General features: G+C 41.9%; 1 protein-coding gene across 5 annotated transcripts in view; it reads right to left on the bottom strand.

Moving 5' to 3' along the window:
- The window catches only part of drosha (drosha ribonuclease III), a 140,924-nt gene that overhangs the window by 66,766 nt on the left and 48,815 nt on the right, over positions 1-25,343 (bottom strand). For 4 of the 5 annotated variants that reach the window (XM_014414118.2, XM_014414117.2, XM_076888317.1 and 1 more), the window contains 6 exons: positions 15,896-16,034; positions 15,735-15,795; positions 15,593-15,643; positions 15,387-15,446; positions 10,027-10,126; positions 3,646-3,748 (listed from right to left, as the gene is read on the bottom strand). In XM_014414118.2, the coding sequence (XP_014269604.1) occupies positions 3,646-3,748; positions 10,027-10,126; positions 15,387-15,446; positions 15,593-15,643; positions 15,735-15,795; positions 15,896-16,034 (514 nt within the window). The remainder of the gene's footprint in view (positions 1-3,645; positions 3,749-10,026; positions 10,127-15,386; positions 15,447-15,592; positions 15,644-15,734; positions 15,796-15,895; positions 16,035-25,343) is intronic. The other variant, XM_014414119.2, reaches the window with a different exon arrangement.

Genomic DNA, 25,343 nt, shown 5'->3' on the forward strand with positions numbered 1-25,343 from the left:
GCCAGTCCAGAGGCACCATCCTCAAACTCCATGCAGAGGAATGCCAAACAGGACTGTGCCACGACATGCAGGGCCACGATGAACTTAGGCCAAGTCTGCTGGAGGTTCACTAAGGGCTTTTTTATAACCATCTCTGTCCTGATACCTGATATACCGACTATGATACTTTAAATTAAAAAAAGTCATATTTTATAATGATTGTCCTTTTTTTTTTTTTTTTTATTAAAAAGGACCAAAAATGCTTTTTTTTCTTGCCCTTTACTTCATGTACCAAGTTTGAATCCAGTGCTGTGCAGAGGATATCAGTCATGGCCAGAGAAGGCCAGCGTCTAATGAATCTCCACATTGTCACAAGTCTAATTCAGACAGCCGTGCTGACTGTACACCGTTATGTTTAGGAATGGGATTGCAATGTCTGTGGGCTTTCAGTGACCAATAAAAACCCAGAGTCAGGGGCATATGAAACACCAGTGGCTGACAGACACATTAATAACCTAGAATGAATTATTCAAAAACGCTCAGGCTCTAATCCATCAAATAATATATTAAGCTCCCTCTCAGCTCAATGGGGGATGAAGCAGCAGATGGACAGGGAAAGCAAAACATTAAAGGCAAAAAAATAAACAAAAGCAAAACATAAAAATAGAATTTTTCAGCACGGCGGTGACAAAGGCAGTCGAAGTGCATTATAACATCAGTTTCAAAAATGAGGCTCGAGCGAGGGGTGAGATGGAGAGACAAAAGAGGGCGCGCATGAAACCAACTCCACCGCTGCTACCATCGCGGCAATTAACAAAAGGAGCAGTTCTCACTCAATGAATACACCGGGCGCATTGTGTATGAATCTGATATTCAGCAAGTGAGAGATAATCCTTTCTCTGCGTTCTTTTAATAGGAAGAGCTTAGAGAGGGGGCCTCACAAAGGTTCACCATCTGTATCCCCCATGGCTGCTGGCAGCGTATAATCCACAGATCAACTGTACAAGGAAATTAGGGCCATAAAACAGAGTGGGGCCTCTTTTCTTCTTCTCGCAATTCTTTTCAAACAGTTTGGTAGGAAGGAAGCGGCGAGGCTTATCAGCGAAGAGGACCTGAGAGGGAAACGGGAGGGCAACAGGCGTGCAGAGTTTCTATGAATAAGCAGTGGGAGAAAGTGGTTTCTAAAGACGAAGAGGTAAAGTGGGCAAGAGCAAAAGTACTGAAGGAGAGGGTGAGAGCGAATGGTTGGGGGCGGTGGTGTACAGAATGGGAGGTGCGCAGGCCAAAAGAGCCCAAATGAGAATGGCCCACTCCGGCAGAAGTTAATGACGAGGGATCAGAAAAGCAAGATTTCCATTCAACACTTTGAATTATTCAGGGTTGCAGGGCAGCTATTTGCATTGCAGATGCCTTTGCTTTCCATTCCTCCACTGCTCTCCCTCCATTCGTCCTCTCTCCAGCTCTCTCCCTTCCCTTTCTCTCTCTGTCTCGAGCAAGAGAATGGCCCTGCCTCAGGGTTAGGAGATAGACACATTCTCAGCTCCGCGGAGAGAAAGCTTTGCCCATGCAAAGCAGGAGATTATCTGCCATTTCCAACACAGCCCAGGTTCAATGGTCACTGTGGCAGAGAAACAAATAAAACAAAGGTCAGAAAACATGCATAGTAAGCCGTTAAAGCTATCTGCCAGGGCCCTGGAAATATTATGAGCATGTCATATTCCATCAGAGCTTTCAAAAGGAGCGTGCGTGGAAAGAGGCCCATTTGAATTCGACGCATGAGCGCGCCGACGGGGAAAGAAAAAAAAATGTTAAAAAGGGAGGGAAAAAAGAAAAATAAAAAAATACCATTATGGCAACTTCAGACAACGAGGCAGCGACATATCTGCAAGTGCACGTCTGTTGATGTGGCGCCTGCTGCTTTTGAGAAAGTGGTGGTTTGACGTCTCTGTCAGAGGGAGCGGCGTGCGCAAGGATGAAATGACAGTGCTCGCGTGCCCCTCGTACCATCCTACGGCACGTGCGAGCGATCCGAGTTTGTCTTGTAAGGAGAAAGAAGTGCTCTGTTCAGTGAGGGAGAGAGAGTGCTGTGGGGCTGCAGGGTGAGGATGGAAGAGGAGGAGGAAGAGGAGGAGAGGGGGAGATGACAGAGTGACAGCATGACTCATCATCTTCGTGGCACATCTTTCACCTAATAACACCCAAACTCTAGATCGTAGAGGGAGGGGGGCAGAGAAAGATGGAGAAACGCAAAAGGATATAAAGACTAAGTCAGAGACGGGGGAGGGTGGAGACAGATCGACGGCTCGACAACAAGGTCTTAAAGGAGGCGTTTGAGTAAGGAAAAAAACAACCCTGAAATGAAGATGACAAAAGCCTCGGTGAAAGAAGAGGAGCAACATCAGACGGCATTCTTGATGCAAACGACTTTGAAAGCCTCATTTTTTGTGGTTTTTTTGCGTACGTGTGCATGTTGCGCCCCTCAGCGAGTGTGTCTGCGGTGAGCGGGAAGACGAGAGAGGGGTGGGCGATATTTTTGAGTTAGCAACCCAAAAACCCATCACCACAGGGTGCTCTCTGACAGCAAGTTTTCTCACCGGTTCCTTTACAGCACGAACCCTGTTTATTCATCACTTTTCTAAAGATGAAACTGGAGGACAGAAGGTGGGGGGGAGAGGCTGAGAGAGACGAGAGGCATCCGGTGTCGCGGCCCTGCTGCCTTGCTCGGATGTGCGCGGCGATGAGGCGGCGACAGCCACGGGACAGAATAGATTATGACTTTGTCTCTGCCGATAATGAAGCCGTTACAAGCACGGAGCAGCGGGCCCAGCGAAGAGGCCGCGGCGCTAGTCAGCACTTTCCCCCCGTCGCTCTCCTGTTTTCCGTGAGAGGGAGGGAAGCGAAGAAGATCTCTTTAAAGTCACCCACTTTCTGTATCTATCATCAGGGGAGCGCAGAGATGGCTGAACTGGTTCAATCAAGATGGTGATAAGATGGGGAAAGCTGCCGACTCTGCAGCTCTCCAGGAGTGAGGCTTAGCTTAGCGCTGCCCATGGGGTAGGATGAAGAGAGAGAGAGGGAGACTGGTCCCCACCAAGAGATTTTTTATTATATGTGTGTGGTTTCCAGCACAGGGTCCTAATCACTGCACAAACCCTATAAACGGAGCAGCTGGAGAGACGAATGGCGAGCTTGTGTATGTGTTTGGTGCGGGCAAAGGAGAGCAGCTCTCTGGGGATAGCATGTCCAGCCAGAGGTCAAACCGCATCTCCAGAGATCAATAAAAGCTGCGTAATGTTTCCAGAGCCTAATGGGAGATCCACTGCAGCTATTTATACCGTTTAACACGCACAAAAAACAAAAGAGGAAATACATTATTATGAAAAGGTTCAGTTTCATTCAAAGCATTTGAATTAAACACATTTATGCATTAAAGCGTTTTCAGTATGCGCTGATGCAAAGTCCACTAAAACTCGACTATTAAATCCCCCTACTAATGCGTGTGTTGTGTTTACACAGGCGGAGAGAAAGTATTTGTTTTCCGTATATGGAAATCTACCCTTTTAGGAATAGATTTACATATTTAGTTGACTCGAAATGCATTCCTCTGTTTTGTTCTCCTGCCCGACCATCATCCCCGCTTCTCTCTTGATCTCAGGGGAATCTCACCCATCAGAGCCTCAAAGCAGTTGGCCATGGCGTGCCGCAAGTCCGACTCCCTGCACAGATCCGGTCCGTGAGCGTAGAGCATGAAGCGATCCAGCTCCAGTTTCTGCAAATGAACAAATGCATTCACGTTAGCTCGCTGTCAACAGCACCTCACTAATAACCACGTAAAAAATGATGACCTGTTTCGTTTCTTTTTTTCTTTTTTTTTTGCATTCCGCACTTTCACAGGCTTTTATGTAAGAGTCCAAAAACTCAGGGGAAATGAAAAAGATTGCATGCCCTTGCTGGAAAAGGTTCTACTTCATGGCACTGACAGATGTGCTCATGTGCTGTCCAGCTGTGGCATGAAGCACTAAGCCGGCACAGGAGGAGAATGTTCACACGTGTGCATACAGGCAGACGCACGCTCACACGCACGCTAGATAATCCCAAGATAAAACGTGAAATCGCACTGTGGTGACCTTCATTCACTCTGAAAAGTAGTTCTTTTAGTAGGCGCTACTTTCTTTACAAAAGCATACATCAGTACAGCAAAATTGTACCACAGAGAAATGGCCTTTGAGCAGCAGCTTCCATTCATATAAAGAATTGATGCTCAGAATCATCGTACTGACTTTAAACAAGTCACTGGGATTTATAAAACTCTCCCTGGAACATATGTCCATGTCCTAATTTTTAATAGGATATTAGTGCACGCAAGGTAAATACAGTCAAGTCGCTAATGAGGAAAAGCCAAAAGCTGCAGTTTCTCCAACGGCCTTTGGAGGCTCCAAACGTGAGCTGAAGTTGTGCTTTTTACCCCAATAAGCAACAAGAAACAGCAACAAGTAGTTTCATGTAACAAGTTTGAGGTCAGATTTCTTAGTTATGAGACCAAACTTGTATGTATTTATAAGAGCAGTTAAAAAATAAATAAATAAAAGATAACAGAACATAAATTAAATAGTTGGTCAACTGGCTCCTGATCCATCCAGTTCACAGATCACTGTAATGCCTGAATTATGCTTCAGTGAGACATCGATGTTGTACGGTGTAACCAAACACTCCTTTAAAACCCTACAGTGGAACCTGACGTGCACCTGCCGAGAAATGTAAATACACGTTGAGTTAATGTAGCCCGCAACAATTCGAATGGCGTGGAAGGGTGAGGGGTAATGTTAAGAGGCGTTTCTGAGTCAGGGCGTAGATTCACTGCAGAAGTCTAAATAAGCTCAATGTATAAAGTGCAAAAACAAAGTGATATGTTTTCTGGTCTCTGGTTGGCTGTACTGCTTAAACTAATGAAAATGTACTCGCACGTACCGAGTCTGCTGGACGGTTACAGTGTGAATGGAGTTTTTACTACCAAACTTCAGCTACCACAGTAGCGTTTCCTGGGAGTCATGGATGGACAGACTGAGGCCTCACATTGGCATAAGTGGTTCTTTGGCTTAATCATCTTAGAACATCAAGATCATCTTAAAGCTACACTTATCAAAAGACATGAGCATGGCTACACTTAAGCCAATGTGGAACTGCCAAAAACCTTACTTTGGAGCCATTTGCGGCTCCACAAACTCCACAGACCCCCGACATGTTCAAGATATGAGCTTCTCAAGCCAATTAATGTCCAGTTTTTACCCACAATAACCAAGAAGTATCAGTAAAATGTCAAGTTTTTTTAGTGTTGTATAATTAACACATAATCAAAACAATTTAAAAATGTATATTTTCATCAAATGTGGAAGTGCAAAACAATACAGTTCCTCTAATGTCCTCTTGAGGCTTCAAAAGCGATCAATCCCCATAGACGCCATGTTAAAAGGTCTAACTTTATATATGCTTTTTACAAAGCATGCTTACATTCTAGTATACCTTATAGTTTTGGTCTCAAATGGCTTTTTTAAACAAGTGCATGCAGGATGAATTTTCTTTTATAACTCATCCATTTGGATGAGTTATAAAAGTTTAAAATTACAGCAGTGGTCACTTTCCTTGACATGCAGATGCTACCACAGGTAAGGCTTAACCTTAGTTAATTTAAGTCACTGGTCTGAGCCACTGGATCACTGTTTGGTATTAATGGCCTTTAAAGCGGTTATCAAACAGAGAGCGATGGTTGAAGTGCTGTTAATTATCTTCCAGGAATTCTGTGCTCCAATTTTAGTTGGCAATTTATCGGTATTTCCCCTGGTACTAATTAGCAGATATCTCCGTGTATGTGACAAACCCGGGACAGTCTGTTTGCAGCTTGATAACAAAGTTTGCTAGCATTGACCTGATGATATCCGCACTTCTGTTGTGTTTTCTTAACCCTCTGGGCTTGTTCAAAATCACTACCCCTTTCAACTTGTTCGTGGCCAAAAGTGGCCACCAAAAGATTAGGTCTATGTAATTTTTATTATTTTTATGTTTTTTTGCCATTTTTTCTGCATAAAACTTTTAACTAACTTCAATTCTTTTCATAAATATAAAATAGTTATTACTTTTTAAATTTTTAACCCTTTAAACACCAGTTTGTTTGTCCACTTTTAAAACACGTCTTAAAACTCATTTTTACTCTTTGGCTTATGACACAGTCTGACCCTGATTTTATTGTTTTAATCTAATGTGCTGATTTTATTGTTTTAAATGTTTTATATATATATATATATATATATATATATATATATATATATATATATATATATATATATATATATATATATATATATATATTACTTATCTTATATTATTATTACTATTTTTCTCATTTTTTTAACATGCTCAATGTATCATGTTTGGCATGTCAAGTGTACAGCACTTTGTGTTCAGCTCGTGGCTGATCTGAAAGCGCTATATAAATAAATTTCTTGCTTGCTTGTCCACTGCACTAGCTGGAAGACAACATCAAATCTCGCAATTTTATATAATTGCATTGCTACTGAAATTTCTTGTATTATTAATAGTAGAGTCTGGGGCATGTAATTGATTCACATCAACATTGATTATAATGCATTGTTATATTTGTGCAGGGAGAGCAAAAACATAAAAACTCCCCCTGTTTACGTTTACAAAATGCTATAAAATTCATATATATTAAGAAAAATTCCCACTTATTTGTTCAATGACTTGCTGTTCAGTGCTGTTCAATGGGGGGGTGGGGGGGGGGGGGGGGGGTGAATGGTCAAAAACAAAAAAATCACACATGGTATGTTAGTGGCCAGAAAGGCCATTTAATGACCAAATAACCACTGAAATGACCAATGAAATGATCAAAATGTATATTCCAGTGTGTGCTTCTGTGTGCATCCTCATTAGCAGCAAGATGTGCTAACCACAGTAGAGTGGTTTTTGTAGGCACACTTTCTACACCTGGTGCGAGGGGCTGCTGTTCCAATCCTGGAGGTGCTCCTTTTGCACCTGTATCTCATTTTGTTGGTGGGGTGTGGGTTCAGAGTACTGTATCTTGAGATCAATGGCAGAAGTGGCTGAGAATTAAGGAGAAGGGTGTCTTGCAGTTGTTGAGGTCACCAGCATGTGTCCCAGCTCTCCCAGGATCACTCTTCATTTGTAGATTGTAGAGGACTCCCCCACTTCAGTGAAGTTGTTTCTGGCGGGACAAAGGCATCATCATCACCTCTGCCAAGGTGCCCGAAGGAAAGACGTTGTCCTCAGAGCTCCTCCGTCAGTTGGAGTCTGAACCCCATGCCTTTTTTTACTTCCTGATAACTTCCAGTGTTGTCATCCAACATGCTATGTATTGCTTTATTCTGGTGTAGGCTTTATCTCCACTTCATCTACAATCCTCCAATCCTCACACCTTTGCCTCCCGTGCAGGTTTGTAAGGGTGCACAGCAGCTAAAAGATCTCCTTTGTTATAACAAAGTCAAAAGTAGATCTCAGGCTGCTAATGCAGGAAACTGCATACAGGGTGAGCCCTGGTTTGACACCAGTGGGTACTGGATTGTAGAGCAGTCTCTCTTCAGTGGTGGGACCCACATGGTTTTCCTTTCATGAGGGATCCACTCAGTCACCGGCTCCTCGGTCTCAGAAAATGCTCCTATGTTCTTTTCCATCAGCTGCTCGGCCTCCACCTCCATGCCCCCCAACCCCAATCCTCCCCCAAAGAAGAGGATTCAGGCACTGGCTAGTACTCATCATCAGTGGTGATGCAGTCAGCCTCTTTGGAGATTGTCCCCTCATCTTCTGGAGAGGAGGTTTCTTCATCTTGGGCAGATGTCTTTTCTTCAAGGAAAGATGACTGCTGCCGTCCTTGCTCTCTGACCAGATCATACAGACAGTGCTTGAAGCAGTGATGACCTTCTTGCCATATAGCCAGAATAAATGATCTGGAAGCTGTTAGGCTTACTTACAGCAGTAGCTCTGTCTGCACCTGCATAAACTCCAGGACACGTTTACAAACAGTGTTTGTTGTTGTTTGCGCTCCAGCTGCAGGTTTGAACTCTGCAAAATGTCCTGTGATTGGGTTTTTTTTTTGTTTTTGTTTCTAGAGTTTATATTTTTGGTATGGTATCTTTTTATGAAAAATACAAGAGTAAAAGTGCTTTTAACATGTGCTTCAAAGCGAAGTTTGACTGGGAACCTCAAAGCTCAATAGCCTGCATCCACAGAAATGCACTGCAGCCTATATAATGTTTGATGCGTCATTATTTATTCCAGTCTATCTTGCAAATACATGTTTGTGCTGCAATGTCGTGCACAAACATAAACTATTAGATCCTTAAGATCAAACCTATGTCAAAATTGTTTCATTATTTTGTCCATTGGAGTGTGGTAGGCCATCGAAAGCCGCTACTAGAAACTAGGAATATTACATGAAATCGCTTGCTTGGCCAAAAATGGGTAAATGATGTAATTTGATAAAAAAACACTAAAAACTATAACTTTCATGTGTTGACTTTAGAATGAAAGCAATTTTACCTAAATCGCATGATATAGTACTGTCAGTAACAAGGAATCAACAAAGGTGGTTATAATGGGTTTCAATTGGCCAAAAATGGCCACGATAGAGTCAAGAGGAACAATTTGGTGTATAGTGAATATTATTGATATTATTAAGGAGCTGATGTTGAAAATGAAAAAATCTGACAAAAATACACACCTTTGTGAAGTTTCATTCCATTTGCATTAACAGAACAAAAATGAAGTAGCCACAAATGGCCAGGATAGAACCCAGAGGGTTAATTAAATGTTCACATCTGTTTTCTTTTGGTTGGTAGTAAAAAATAAGCAAAAACTCAGAACTTCACTAACAGGTGACTGCATGCAGTAATTTCTAACTAAATGCAGTTACTGTTAAAATCTGTTAAAAAGGGTTTGGTTGATTAAAGCGATCCATGCTTACATCACTGATGCAGGCCCGTAAAGTTGTAAAATTTCAAATGTGTACTAATAAACATCAAACAGAGTTTTTCGGTCTAACAACAAAGCACATCGCAGATAATAATCTGCATAGGTTGCAATTCAGTGCTGTGATGTGTGAGACTGTGGGTCAGGCAAACTTTCTGCAAACTATTTCTATGAACCAAGTCGAAAGTAGCCCAACTTGACTCTTCTGGCAGCGCACTACAGACAACAAAAAACAGTCAGGGTGCTATTTAATTACGGCTGATAACTGTTGGTGGTATCCCACCCCCGGTGATTGCACACACAAATTAAATCACAATTCATAAATACTCCAACTCAGAGGGAACCCGCTCTGACTTTTAAGCCTTCCAAGTGAAGTGGCGGATTGTGCGTTGCTCGCTCAAGATATTTTTTGAAAGATAATTGCGAGTGTTCTTGAGCAGACAGCTTTAGAGGAGCCTGGTAAACAACTTGGCAACGTTGAACACTGTATCACACTCACTTTACCGCGAGCGGCAAATTGAAACAAGCCAAACTGCTACACAGCACTAATGCAGATTCGGGCGGCTGCATCTTTGTATTCAGCAGGGAGCAACATGAAAGATTGAAGTTTTTAATTGCTTTCTCCACATCACGGGACGATTATTGTTGTGTTCTTTACAAACGTGCCAGTGAGTACAGCTTGGCTCTACGACGCTGCCAGCAAGAGAGCGAAGGAGGGAAGCAAGGGGGCCTAGCGATAACAGGAACTGGAGAGTGTTTCAGGGAGACCTCTAGGGGCCCATAGGGACCCCAGCCGCACTCGTCTAGTCCTCCAAAACAACAACCTTTTAACTCCAATTACAAACCTGAGGGGGCAAAAATGGGGTAGTAATGGCATCGAGACAAAATTACTCTTTTCCCCAGTGCCTGCTTAGAAAGGAGCAAAGTCATAACAGCAAGACAGAAAACAATAAGACTGTCTCCAACATGTTCTCCTGCCAGATCTGACACCTTACACCACTTTGACCTGCAGAGGAAGGTAATGAGTTGGAGGAGGTGGGGGAGGTTTACCTTGGCTAGCATGGCCAAATGCTGGTTCTGTACGATGGCCGTTCTGTAGGTGGCCAGGCCACCCTCCTCTAAACTGGGAAAAAGGTAGTACAGGTGAACACTGTGGAAAGAGAAATCAAACACAAAATAGTTCAAGTTAGCCTTTTTATGATTTTTCAAATCAGAATTTCTCATCCGAACATGTTAAAGGATAGAAAAATATGACCAAGTATAATCGAATAAAAGTTATTGCTCAGCCCAACAGACACGAGAATCAGTGATGAAGAAAAATAAGCCAATAACTGTCCAAAATAAGGATGACAAACATACAATCTACACGCCAAAAGCAGCCCACCAAAGACGGCTTTGCAAATGTGAAAACTGGGCATCGTTTTGGACTCTAGCTTGAGTTGCGAGTTGCTAAAAATACCAGAAAACCGTGTTAACGTGGTGTCTTTTAAGGATTCACTGTTACATGGGCCAAGTACGGGTGTTCGCTGGCTCTATTATTCAGTCCAGTCTCATAGCAAAATGTGAAATAGTCACAAAAGAGCAATCTATTTTTCCCCACTGACAACAATTGCCAATTTTTTCTGTGTCAGCGAGAGCACAAGTTTGTAATATTTGTGATATGCTTAGGTAGGAATTATTTTTTATTTCTTTTATTTATAACGATAAAGAAAAGAAAAAGCTTTAAAAGACTTAACTGTGATCTTTTCCTGAACCTAACTCAGAGGTTTCTAACGCCTAAACCTCACCAAGTCATTGTTAATGCCCGAGCTCAACCGAGCGCCATATGTTGAATGAATATTTAAAAATGATACAAATGATGTGTGAAAATCTGCGTATGACTCAAACTGGTGTGAGCAGTGAAATGACTCCACCATCAACCCCTCCTGTTTCAAAGTGGAAAATTTTCATTTATGAACATGGACGAGAATCGGTACATAGAAGGGTGGACACAGAAATAACTGCCTGTTGGCGAATGACATGACATTTACAGCTGGTAGTGGCTAGTGTTTGTCAGTTATTTCATTAGGTCTACATTAGAAAGAAGGTTTGGTGAGGAAAAGCGGAATAAACAATGACATAATGACAAAATACAACAACCTATATTTTCAACTGGCCAAACTGGTATAGTCTGGTATGTCTAATTCCCTTTAAATGTCACGTTTTTGGATTTTCTTCCCTTTCTTTCTTGCCGATTCTTTTCTGAGCCAAATGTCTGAATCATCACGAGTTTTGCATATTTGTTACTGACAAAGAAATATGCATGGCTTGACACACCACCCCGAAGTGAAGCGGTTAAGTGAAGGAGCTGTGCCAACACATTTCTTTGACTGATGACAGCAGGCTGACTGAATTGCCTTTTTCCCCCCCATAAAATATCTCAGGAAGTTCATCCATTATTTTGTAAATGAAGGATTTGATAAATATGACATTTTCTGGATGTACTTTTTCAGACTAAAGTAGTGGATTTTTTTTAGCTTGTTATATAGGACTTGAGATCAAATTGGGCTGTTCTTGGCCCATGAACTAAAGAGAGTTTGACAGCCCTGGTCTGTCCAAAAAGTTTAATGCCATTTCACGCTGCCTCATCCTGCATTTTCAAAACTCTTCAAGACCGACTAATTAATTTTCCCGACATATCCAGCCTTTCCAGGTCTGCGCTGGAACCCAGAAAATGGCGGCGGACGCTTGAGTGGTTCCACAGCTGGGTTCCGCGCTAGCAGGTTCCATTTTCATTACGGTCCGGCGTCTCCCTAACTGCGGCGTGTCATTTGATTTCATTTGAATTAAAACAGGCAATTTAATTCAGTCATTTCTAATCAATGCAAAGAGAGGAAAGCAGGTGGCGTTCTGTTTTTCCAAATTCACGAGAGGTCCATTTGTCAGGGTATTGTGATCTTAGTGTGGAAACAAAACACTTGGAATTAATAAAACCCACTTAGTGTAATGGAAAATAATGAGACCAGAGACTCTTGGTTTGCTAGCCAAAGTGTCAGTCACACAACCCGACTGAGTGGACTCCACAGCAATTTTCAGGTAGGAAAACACGCTGTATTTATATCTCTGCTTATTAATAGCCTCCACCAACTGTGGCACTTTCCAGACACCAACTGTGAAGCTCATCTGCAGTCTGTTCCTCGTGTGCTTTTCTTTACGTGTGCTGCTGTACTTTCTGGCCCAAAAATAAAGAAACCAAATCAATGCGCCCAGCCGTGCCTCGGTGTTTCTTAACACAACTACAAACATGACTTCACAAGCATTTATCTTTAATAATTTTTACTCATTTAAACACCTGGACTTAAAAAAGTCCTTCTGATGAAATATTTACTTACAAATATTGCACGTGGCCTTATTTTCTTTACATCAGCTGCTGACCCTTGTAAAAAAATAATCTCGCTGCTCCCCTCTACTCAACACTAACTCCCACCCAGCGTTTGGAGCTATTCAAATGTGCAAAATATTCTGTTGGCTGAACAGCAGAGACGCAAATAGCCTCCAAGGGCAGTGCATGCTGGAGGTGCACGAGGCAGTTGGCCGGATCTGCTGTAGCCATTTAACTGGACAAGAGGCTGATAAATAATTCAGAGGGCCAGAGCGTAGGCCAAGCATGTCTCGTCAGACGCTAACAATCAAAGAAGAAGGCAGAAGAAGAGGAGGGGGGTGAGAAGGAGAGAAAGTGGCAAAACATGCCCGGAGATACCAAGAGAAACAGAGGCTAACCACCTTGTTTGTAACACAGTTCCTGGTGCATAAGGAGCTGAAGCGGTATCCTTTGTAACCCAGTGTCAGCTCCTATTAAGGTTTAATCCTGTTCCTGGATGTTATGGAAGTGTTAGCATTGAGGCTTACAAATGAATTTCTGGTAGGAGAAGTTATGCTGGTGGGCAAATGGAAATCTGATAAAAATCTATTCTCCCTTTTCTATGTGCATGTATGCGTGTGAAGGGTACACCTCGCGGAAAGAGAAAAGCCCTTTTCTTATATGTTACAGCATTTATGCTCGGAGACTGGGGAGGAGGATGTGGTGGAACAGTGGGAAAGTACAGTTAGTGGCACACTAACGGACTTCACCGCGATGGATTTCAAGTCAAATGATTGAAATGTGATTGAAGTGAAGACTTTCGGCCTGTCATTCAAGGGTTTTTACAAAAGTACCTCATTAACTGTTTATTAATTAGTGTATTTTCTGCACTATAAGGCAAACTACGAAGCCGCACCACCTGATGGATTGTCGGAGCATTAGGGCTGCCGTAGTCAGGAGCCTCACCGAGTAATCGGGGTCCCAAATTTCATCCTCTTCATGTCCCAAAGTCAAACAAACACTGCAGCATCACTGAAGAGTTAAAAACTGTCTAAATTCTTTCATCCTTAATAAAATGATCAGCGTTGCTCCTTTACCAGGAGTAAAAATTAAGTTTAACATCCAGGCATCCTTTAAAACAGAATTTATTAAACTTAACAGAGTTAGAAGTTAGCAGGAAGTTAGCTCGCCAGTTTCGCTAGTTACCTAAACATGATATAGCATGTTCTGACTGAGAGACTTCTGAAAAAAATAAAACGTACAGCTCTGCCATCACTTCCAACATAAATGAAGACAAGAAACTAAACAGCAGTGGCTTTTGTAGGGTTACTGAAGTTGGACTAGCTGGTATATAATGATGTGCTACGTGATCGCTAGTGACACAGCTATGTTAGCATAACATAAACAGTGAAGCTGCAGGATGAACGCTAACTTTTTTACACTCAAAAGTTAGCATGAGGGTTCCTGATGGTTATGGACTTCAGTCAGGAGCACAACTGAGATAATCCATCCACAATACGAGGTTAGTCATTAATATACTGCAACAGCATGGGAATACAGCAGCTGCGAGAGAATTCAACATTAATGAATAAATGGTACGGAAGTGGAGGAAGCAAGAAGAATGAGTTGAGTAAAGTTTGACTTATCTGACTGTTTTGCGCCTTATGGTCCGAAAAATACGGTATAGCCTTTTTTTATACATAGTTCCCAATTTTCAGAGATTCAATAGTAATTAGGCAAGTTGACATAATTTATACTATCATTAATATAAGGATAAGTACACTCTGGGTCATCATTTATCCCACTAGCACTAGTTCCACTCGCACCACATGCCCATGCCATAAAACTGTGATCGGCCTCGGATTATCCTCCTCACACCGGTACAAGTTAATTTTAGTCTCCTCTGTCCAAACAGCTTTTTTCAGAACAGTTTCTTGAGTGTAGCCAGTGGTTCATGCCATGCTGTAAACCCTTTCTATTTCTATGCATGGAGGCATCTCTTGATTGTAGACCTTGACACGAATACACCTGCCTCCTTGTGTTTCATTCCACATTTCAGACCGCATTGTTGATTTGGTCGCTCCTCAAGTTTTTATTACCTCTCCAACAGCCCGCCCACCCACCATAACGATGTCCTCCCTCCCTCGCTCTGACGTCCGTTTGGACCACACCTGGAATCAACCCCAGAACTTTTATCTGTTTAATCTGTCGTGAAATAATAAAGAGATGTTTTTCAATTATGTCCAATAACTTCTGAGCCTCTGAAAGCAGAGAACTATATATAAAAATGGGTGTACTTCCTAAACTGTTAATGAACCCCTTGAATCAAAGCTTAAAGTCTGCACTTCAATCACATCTTGATTGTTTGATTTCAAACACTGTGGCGGTGTGGAGAGGCAAATTGCCAAAACACACACAAAAATAGTGCCAGTGTCTAAAAACTATAGCTACTGATAATCTCTGCACTTTTCTCACGTTTCCTCTCAGAGGAGGAGGAAGTGGTGGAACACTGACATATATATATACATATACATATATATATATATATATATATATATATATATATATATATATATACATATATATATATATATATATATATATATATATATATATATATATATATATATATATATATATATATATATAATGAGCAGTGTGTGCTGTGCTTAGGTAAGTGCCGGACAGCAGCGCCCGCACTCACCTGGCAGTCAATAACACAGTCAGCATTCCAGACAGCAATTCCAGACAGCTAATTGCAAGTTGTCATGGAGAATTTCAGCCTATTAAAATAGGTTGAGGGCGGCGTGAGAGGTAACGAGGAGGAGGAGGTGGTGGGAGGGGTGGGGTTTACATCCCAGTTCCAATTACCAGTAAATCACTGTCTTGAATGAGTTGAAAGTATGGAGAAGAGCGTGGCTGTGACAGACGAGGATAGATGTAGACAACGAGAAAGAGGGAGAAATGGAGTGAGAAGGTGAGAAAGGAAAAAAAAGACAAAGGCCGATAGTGTTCTCGTCGGCTTCAATTAGCGCAGGTGTCTATCAGAGGCGCGCAGGCGCTTTCTCACCTGGTGAGGAACTCGACAACAGCATCACCGAGGAACTCCAGTCTCTCGTTGTGATTGATCCTAGAGATGGGGAGGAGACGAAAGGAAAGGCGGAGATGTTAGGACATTAGAAGAGGTAGCAGGAGAGATGGGCTTCTCACACATGCACGCACACTCTCTCACACACACGCACACACACACACACACACACACACACACCTGCTCACCTGCTAAATCCCTTGCTTTCACAGTTAAAGTTAATTTTCTTGTCAGCAGGCCTGCCGGGTATATTAATCACAAGAATCGTCCCTTTGGTTGCTCCTGTGGTCAGTGATAGCATGAACAGATATGTGCCCGCAGGCAGCCTACCTGGAAGGGGAGGGGTCATCCTGTCCCAGACGAGACATGATGTTAATCAATGTGTTGATTCCTGCGAAAAAAAATTAAAAAATCCCCGGGATGGTAGGGTTAGAGTTGCCTGATAAAAACGACTGGTCATTTTTAGAGTAGGAAAACATTGAAATAAAGACCTTTTTTCCTCATGTACATGTGGTGGACCTTCCTGTCGCCATATTTGGGCTGGCGGATGCCGCAGTTGGACAGCGAGTTGCGGGCGTGGTCGGGATTCATGCCAAAGTTGAGGTGATGGCTGGGGTGAGTTAAGGCCAGCTGAAAGAGAGGAAACGTTCGTCGATTAACAAACGGGGATATTTTGAACACTTTGTATACCCACAGGAAGTTGTGTCACACTTTGAAAATCTGACTGGGATGTTATCTGAAATACTTCTACGTAGTTTGTGTCAGGAGGTCCTCCGTTTTGGATAAAAAAATACCTGTAGTGCGTCTGAATTTGGACAATTATGCATATTATTAGTTCCTTGTGACCATTTCAATGGTCTCACAGGGTGATGATCATTGTTTAATACAAAGACAAGTGTTGAGCAGTCTCTCCATTTCAGAGCTAAAATTTCCACACTCTGCATTTTGACCGTCACAAGGAATCCATGCAGTACTTCATGAAGTTGTACCCGATTGCGTGAATGCTCTTAGAAGCATGTTACAGTTTGGCATCTGTGAGTGTGCTTGGGTGCAAGTCACGTGAATTTCGTCACCAGACAACGATCGCAAGGCTCTGAGCGGGCATCGACAAGCCGGCTGCTTTTTAATGATCGCACAGATTTATCTGCAGAGGTGCCAGCCTACAACGCAGGACCTACGCAGGCACCTTTTAGTCGGACTTATCAAAGACTTAAACAAAGAGTAAAGTGACTGACTACTCATCCGTGGTGTCTCCAGCTGTCTGTGTCCACAACTAGAATATAATAGCCGCTTTACAATTCCCTCGTCTCTGAGTCTGCTAGGGTCCAAGTGACATAAATTTCATCATCAGACAGCAAGCGTGAGGCTCTGCCGTTTTTTTGTGACTGGCAGACTCGTCCACAGAGACTTTGCATTACAATACACCAACTACGCTGCGCCCATCAGACAGACTTCAAAGGAGAATAACAGGAATGACTGCTGACCTGAGGTCTACAGCTGTCTGTGTTAAAATAGCAAGTCTAAGTACGGTAGTAGCAATTTGAAACATATTTGTTTGATGTAAGCAGTGGTTCTGACTGTATAGAGCAGACAGACAGAACATGTGATGTCCATTCACTGGCTGTGATATGTCACCAGACTGTTACCTAAGCAATCCTCACATGCACGCTATCAGGCATCACACGGGGGAGCTGCTCGTTAAAGGCCATTTAATGTCTGATCTTTTGAGTCCTGTTTGGTCTAGAACAGTTTAGGCTGCAGTGCATGAGTAAAAACAGCTTTCTTTGCAACCAGGAAGGTCACCTATATATATGAGATGGAGTCTGCATTACTGCCGACTAAGGTAGTAATTTCTAAAAGGCCAAACGCTACAGTGGAAAGCGTTGAAGCACTGACCCATGCTGGCTGTTTAAACACAAGCCCTTGTGTGGCTACAACTTATATGCAGTAATCATTCAAGTACATATAGTTTCAATCAATCAAATAATAGAGAACGAGGCGTTGTTTCTTTTTTCTGCTTAAAATTAGATCCCGGCCAGCAGACACCAGCAGGTCATAAAAACAAATCAAGGCCAAAATCAAGATCAAACTTCCAAATAAACAGCTCTAAATAGGAAGACCGCGCTCAATACGCAATCGCATGGAAAAACAGTTTAAATGAGGGAGCCACACTCCATGAAGAGGATCTCAGACAAGCTGCCAGAGGCAAGCACCAGCAAAGAAAGGAGAGAGTCCCGTATTCGAGCACCTCACATCAATGCCCACACTGCGAGAACATTAACGGTTCCAGAATTGGCCTCTTCAGCCAATTAAAGACCTAAAATAAGAACTACCCAAGAGGCGCACCATACTTGAGTTGTGAGTGTGCACCGATTACAGTATTCATCTGCATCCAGTGGCAAACATCCACTTATTGCTAATAGAATCAATGAGGTTGGAGGGATTTGGATTTTAATTAAATATTTTGACAGATAGCTTATCAACTATTGTTAAAAAAAATAGAAGATAAGAACTGAAAGAATTAAGGCAATATACTCTAAAAGACTCAAACACTGCAACGCAAAAGAACTCCATAGTTGGACCAATGCTTTTATTCGGTATTGTGATTATAATGGTTGATGCAACAGGTCAGAGCCATTCACTTAATCCTCATCCTCCGCTGCAGGCTATTATCCTGTCCTTTAACAAAATGGAGGAAACCATGAGCTCCAAACAACTCCATCTGAAAGCGTCTTTGATTCAGTGTCCCAGATGGCAAAATGGTGGATAAAGCTAAGGCCATTTGCCAAATACAGCAAATGGATCACAGTAACATTACCAAGACAACGAGTGTGAGGTCACCTTTTGGCTCGTCACCAAAGTGAGACAGAAAAAAACAGCAATTCTGCAAAGTAGTTTTGGATCAGAATACTTGGGCGGCTTTCAAATGAATCTGAGCAAATTGCACGTTTCTTCTCATTTCATTCCAACTTGATTGTTTAAGAAAGTTAAAATCTATTAAAAAAAAAAAAAAAAAAAAAAAAAAACACGCACAAACAGAACATCAAATATTTTTCATGACTCTTTTTCACAGCGCCAAACACTAAAATAAAAGCCACTAATTTTCCAAGGAGTTTAATTTACCTAACTTTTACAAAATATTCCAGTTGTAGTCAAATGCAAAGTTCCTGGTATATGCATTGCTCGAGTGTTTGGGCTGCTTAGGTCATGAGACTTTTTTTTCAGTGATGCTATTTGCATTCTTAATGCATTTGTTGCTATTTTGCATTAGTGACTATATATATTGACATCTGAGCTGCCACTTGGGAGCAGAATAAAGGAATACGGGAAAAACAATTGACCTCCAGGTCAGTGTAGAACCGCCAAAAGCTGCAGTTCCTCTAGTGGCCTCTTGAGGTTGGTTCCAAAAGTCAGTCAATCCCAAAAGACTCCCAAGTTAAAAGTCCAACTTTACAGGATCTCTATTAATCATATCGTCTGGCATACCAGCTGTATGGTTTATGACAGGGGTCGGCAACCTTGGGCACGCGTGCCACAGCCGGCATGCGAAGGGTTAACTGATGGCACGACACGCAGTGAATTAATCTAAGAAGGTGCATTAAAAAAAAATAAAAAAATAAAAAATGGCCGGGCCAGAGGTGCACAGTGCAAATTAGCTCACATAGACACATTAGTTGTGCCACTTCTTAATGACGGTATCTTAGCTAACAACCCAAACTACCAGATTCAACTTGTAATTGGCTAAAAATAACTTAGCCTACCGGTGAGAGGGACGTTGCTAGCTGGCAGTTTTAAAATGCAAGCGATGTTGAAATTTCCACATTCCGACACTTCAAATACTTCAGGAGCTGTCCGCTCAGCGCAGCATCAGCACCACTGAAATAAACGGATACATCCGTAGACTTGAGACAGAACTCACAATGCGTTTTGTGGACTTTCAGGTTTATGGACCAATGTTTTCTTTTATGATCAAACCAGAAAGCTTTAATGAGCAGTTGGGTTTGCATTAAACTGGATGGACACAGAGGACATCGAAATGCAGCTGATAGAACTGAAAAGCTCGACACTATGGGGGTCAAAGTTTGGAGAACTACTAACGCAGCTGGAATCCACAGCTGTGCGTGTTCATGGAGCTGCATTTTCACCTGCTGGACATCACTACCTGACAAGTTTAACTGTCTTCAGAACATTGCAGAGGCCTTATTGACAGTATTTGGCTCTACATATCTGTGTGAGCAGATTTTCTCTCACATGAGTGTCCTCAGGTAGCCGTCTGAATGCTGGACACTCGGAGACCTGTGTATCTGAGTGGGAGACCAGAGATCACATTAACATGTGTATCCCTGTATTAACAAATATGCCCTACTGGCCCAGTTTATTTTTCTTATCATTGTTGTGAGGAGACCATAAATAGCATTTGCATTTGCTGTTATGGAGTTCTTGTTATGAATAAAAAGTGTCTTTTTTGTTTCAAAATAGCTGATAGCTGCTAACATCTGCGAACAAATATACAGTGGCTTGCAAAAGTATTCGGCCCCCTTGAACTTTTCCACATTTTGTCACATTACAGCCACAAACATGAATCAATTTTATTGGAGTTACACGTGAAAGACCAACACAAAGTGGTGCACACGTGAGAAGTGGAACGAAAATCATACATGATTCCAAACATTTTTTACAAATAAATAACTGAAAAGTGCGGTGTGCGTAATTATTCGGCCCCCTTTGGTCTGAGTGCAGTCAGTTGCCCATAGACTGCCTGATGAGTGCTAATGACTCAACAGAGTGCACCTGTGTGTAATCTAATGTCAGTACAAATACAGCTGCTATGTGACGGCCTCAGAGGTTGTCTAAGAGAATATTGGGAGCAACAACACCATGAAGTCCAAAGAACACACCAGACAGGTCAGGGATAAAGTTATTGAGAAATTTAAAGCAGGCTTAGACTACAAAAAGATTTACCAAGCCTTGAACATCCCACCGAGCACTGCTCAAGCCATCATTCAGAAATGGAAGGAGTATGGCACAACTGTAAACCTACCAAGACAAGGCTGTCCACCTAAACTCACAGGCCGAACAAGGAGAGCGCTGATCAGAAACGCAGCCAAGAGGCCCATGGTGACCCTGGACGAGCTGCAGAGATCTACAGCTCAGGTGGGGGAATCTGTCCATAGGAGAACTATTAGTCGTGCACTGCACAAAGTTGGCCTTTATGGAAGAGTGGCAAGAAGAAAGCCTGTTAACAGAAAACCATAAGAAGTCCCGTTTGCAGTTTGCCACGAGCCATGTGGGGGACACAGCAAACATGTGGAAGAAGGTGCTCTGGTCAGATGAGACCAAAATGGAACTTTTTGGCCAAAATGCAAAACGCTATGTGTGGCGGAAAACTAACACTGCACATCACTCTGAACACACCATCCCCACTGTCAAATATGGTGGTGGCAGCATCATGCTCTGGGGGTGCTTCTCTTCAGCAGGGACAGGGAAGCTGGTCAGAGTTGATGGGAAGATGGATGGAGCCAAATACAGGACAATCTTGGAAGAAAACCTCTTGGAGTCTGCAAAAGACTTGAGACTGGGGCGGAGGTTCACCTTCCAGCAGGACAATGACCCTGAACATAAAGCCAGGGCAACAATGGAATGGTTTAAAACAAAACATATCCATGTGTTAGAATGGCCCAGTCAAAGTCCAGATCTAAATCCAATCGAGAATCTGTGGCAAGATCTGAAAACTGCTGCTCACAAACGCTGTCCATCTAATCTGACTGAGCTGGAGCTGCTTTGCAAAGAAGAGTGGGCAAATATTTCAGTCTCTAGATGTGCAAAGCTGGTAGAGACAGACCCTAAAAGACTGGCAGCTGTAACTGCAGCAAAAGGTGGTTCTACAAAGTATTGACTCAGGGGACTGAATAATTACGCACACCCCACTTTTCAGTTATTTATTTGTGAAAAATGTTTGGAATCATGTATGATTTTCGTTCCACGTCTCACGTGTACACCACTTTGTGTTGGTCTTTCACGTGGAATTCCAATAAAATTGATTCATGTTTGTGGCTGTAATGTGACAAAATGTGGAAAAGTTCAAGGGGGGCGAATACTTTTGCAAGCCACTGTAATTCTATAAAGTTGTTCTATATAGTGTGTAACTGTTCATATAGAGCGTTATTAAATTTATTGCTAATGCAATCATATGGCACATTGACTTCTGAGGAAATTTTAGATGGCACTCATCATCAGAAAGGTTGCCTACCCCTGGTTTATGAAGTAGGTGAGAAGTCTTGAACAAAGCTCAAAGAAGTCCAGTCAGTTTCACAAACTTCACAAATAGGTCAAGTTTTGTTTTTTGTTGTTTTTTTTTTTTTTAACTCATCCATTTGGATTTTAGGAGGACTTAAAGGTTAGGGAAATGGCCAATTTGACTCCCAGATGGACCGACCTTGGCAGATGCAGCCAGCAACTGTCTGCTAGGCCTCAACTCAGTTATCCCAAGTTAATGAACTATACCATTTGTATGCAGTTTGGAGCATTATATTTGAGCTGGTAAATAGTGTGGCTTGCGTTGTGGAACAGCCCATGTAAGAAGTTCTCCAAAGTTGTCAAATTTCTACTGTTAAGACCTCAATTTTCTTTATATACACTCTGCTTGCTCAAAAGAAAGTAGTAGTAGTATTCAAGAGCTACAATGTACAAACACTAACAAAAGCTGCCCTTTGGCATTCGTAAGTGCTTCTTGTGTCCTTCTTTGCTTTTTACTGTCTTATGTGTCTTTTCCACTTTGATGTCTGTCTTTTTAAATCTGTGGTTACAAACAAAGTCATAGATGAGATCAATTGCCATTCCTGTTTTAGGCTTCTACTAAAGTAGAATGATGTTTCCAGTTCATTGGAAATATGGATAAAATCCTACTGTATCCTAAAGGGCTCACATTTATTTAGAAGACAATGAATCAAGTTAGTTCTAAATAAAATAAATAATTGTTGTTTCCACAAAAAGAAAAAATAAAATTTCATTTATACAACATGAAATGAACAATTTCAATAAAGCTACTTTTGGTTTCTTCCTTATTCACAAGGTGCCGCCACAGCTCCACATGCTTGATTTGGCAGATTCTTTATGACAGCTAAAATCCAGGGGAATTTGTCTTCCCCAGAAAAGAAGCAGCTGGTTTTGGCCATCTATCACCTCTACTGGATGGCTGCAAATGCATGAAATCCAAACGGTGCACACCATAAAGTGGCCCGGGTTGCTGTGAAAACTATTGTACTGCAATCAAGAGTTCTCAAAATAATAAAACATTGAACTGTATCTGGACCATTTCTGTTAAAAAACAATGAAAATTGAGGAAGATGGTTCAACATTTCTGGGCTAGAGCTCCACAGGACTCCATTTATTCTAGACTCTCTCTTTAGTATTTATAAATTATTTGCAGACAACAACGCAATACCACAAATACGCTTTTACAAAGGGCAAGTGCAGCGCACAGTGAGCAACAAAAGCCAAACTGACAGCATTTAGACATCAACAACATGACCAAAACCTCCCGAGGCCTGGTGTAAAATCTCCACAGAGTCTGATTTCCATTTACCATCCTGGACTTAGACTGACTAATTGACTAATTACCAACTGTAACACCAGAAAAGCAGCCTAATAATGCTGGATGGAGGAGAAAGAGGGGAGGTAGCTCTACTTAGGTGAGCTGCTAAGAGAGAAAAAGGATTCCTCTTCTTTCTCACAGAGAAAGTTGTTTGCATGAAAATTAATGACTAAAACTTTCAAACCTGTAAAGAGAGCCAAAAGTGGGAATTTAAAGTAAAGCAACCCTGAAGGAAACGCATTAGTCGACATTCAGCTTTGTTTGAAAAAAAGGACAAAAACCGCTGTGCCTAGAAAGACTGCCGCAGCTGAACATCTCAAACTCGCTGAGGGAAGAAAAAGGGAAAAGATAGGGCTCAGTAGGATATGTCAAGCCTTTATCAATCTTACATTAAGAGAATGTTAATCTCAGCCCAGAAAAAATAAAAAGACTCCAACTACTCTTTCCCCTGGGCTTGCTTTTCAAAATGCTTGTCTCCTTTCAGCCAACTTCAAATCAATTTCAAGCTCCAATGAGATATATATGTAAAACGTTAACAGAGAGGTTTCAATATTTATAGTTGCTCAAGAGGCCTTCAGCTTTGTAGCCCTGAACACAGAAACGACAAATTCAACAGCATCTGTTATTTTTTTCTTCCCTGGTTAAAAGTAACAGCATTCTGAGGGAGGTGGGTAAAAAAAAAAAAAAAAGTCAGTTATTTGACATGACACAAACAGAAATCAAGCAATTCTCAGCACCGCGTTGACACTTTGATGAGAAAAAAATAAAAATATAAGTAAAAACAACCCACCACGTCTACATCCAATCTCACCTCCCCCATTGTGTGATGTCAAACACCAGTCAATGACTGCCTACTACACAGCCTGAACTACGGTGCTGGGCCCTCTAAAGAAAAAAAAAGTATGAAACAAAATACACGAGTAAACACTGCAGATCCCTCACTGCTAAGAACAACAACCAACAGCAGTGATTCTGTGGACAGGATTGACGTCTGCAACTGTTCCTGTCAAGATAATGACTCCGTTAAGTATTGGAGTGATTCGGATTTAGCGATCGCTGCCTCGGCTGCTGCTCGACCGCCTTTGGCTAAACGGAAATAAACATCATCGCTCAGCTGAGAGCAGAGGACCTGACTGGAAAGGGTGCTGCTCGTGCACCCGCGTGCAGGGAAAACCGATGGGCCGATCTGCCTGCTTGGCAAACACAATGATGTAATTACTCTGTACAGCTTTATTTAAAATAGTGCATGGATAAAAACCAGGCTTTAAAGGTTAAAGAAAAAAACAGCGAAAAAAAAGGGGTTGAGGATATAAAACAGAGTTACCATTACGTTGATGGATGTTCACGACACAAGTCAAAGCTTGAGCAAAGAGATTCTGTCCATCAGAAATCCTTAATACATAATCCAGTTTGTGGCGTTTTAAAGATTTGACAGCCATAACGAGGCAACAGCTTTGGTTGTATGCTTTGGATATTTGTGAAGAACAAAAGAGAATATTGGAGATCTGTTCTGAATGATGGCCGTTTAGCCACATGATGACAGCTTGGCTTTCAGTTCTTTGAGAATATAACCGCGCTCGTTATCACGTCCTTCACATAATGAAACACTTAGCGAATCGCCTTTCATTCATTTCTTATGGAAATATTGGTGAGAACAGGTTAACTCTTGTGTGGAAATAATCTTTTAGGAGGCACAGATGAATATTATAAAATAGGCACATTTGTTATGGAAATATCAAGAAGCGTTAGGAACACACGTTTCATAGTTTTCCCTCCTCCTACACACAATCACATCAAACCATTCTCCATCCAGTGTTTCCCATCAGCGGCTGCTGAATGCTTCATGGAAAAAGGTGTGCCTTCACTAACACTTAAAAACAGTCACACTTGACCCATGTCTGAGATCGCCAGGAAGGTTATTTCGGAGTTATGGTGCAATGGCGGCAAAAAGGAAAGTTGGACTGCCCCTTTTTGTACAAGCTTCGATTGTGGTGGGAGAGAAAGAGACGCAGCCCTTAAGGATCATGAAGGAGAATATGGATGCAGCATATCTATCACTTATGCAGGCGCAAAGCCATGCAGAGTCATGTGATTTTTGTCCCACTCAACAATGTGACTGAAGCATTCTGGGCTCGTTGTAAATTAGACTTGACTAACTGCACTGCATCACAATACTGATACAGTCTTTTACCAACATGCCATGAGGGTTTAATCTATAAAGATTTTGTCTCTGAACAACTTCGCTCACTAAGTAGAAGCTCATTAATTTCTAAAAATGTAGGATCAGGCTTGAACAGAGTTATGTTTGATTCGTTATTTTTGCAAGGGATTACAAAGACATAGAC

The sequence above is a fragment of the Maylandia zebra genome, linkage group LG9 (genome assembly GCF_041146795.1).
Source record: "Maylandia zebra isolate NMK-2024a linkage group LG9, Mzebra_GT3a, whole genome shotgun sequence".
In the NCBI taxonomy this organism is placed as follows: Eukaryota; Metazoa; Chordata; class Actinopteri; order Cichliformes; family Cichlidae; genus Maylandia; species Maylandia zebra.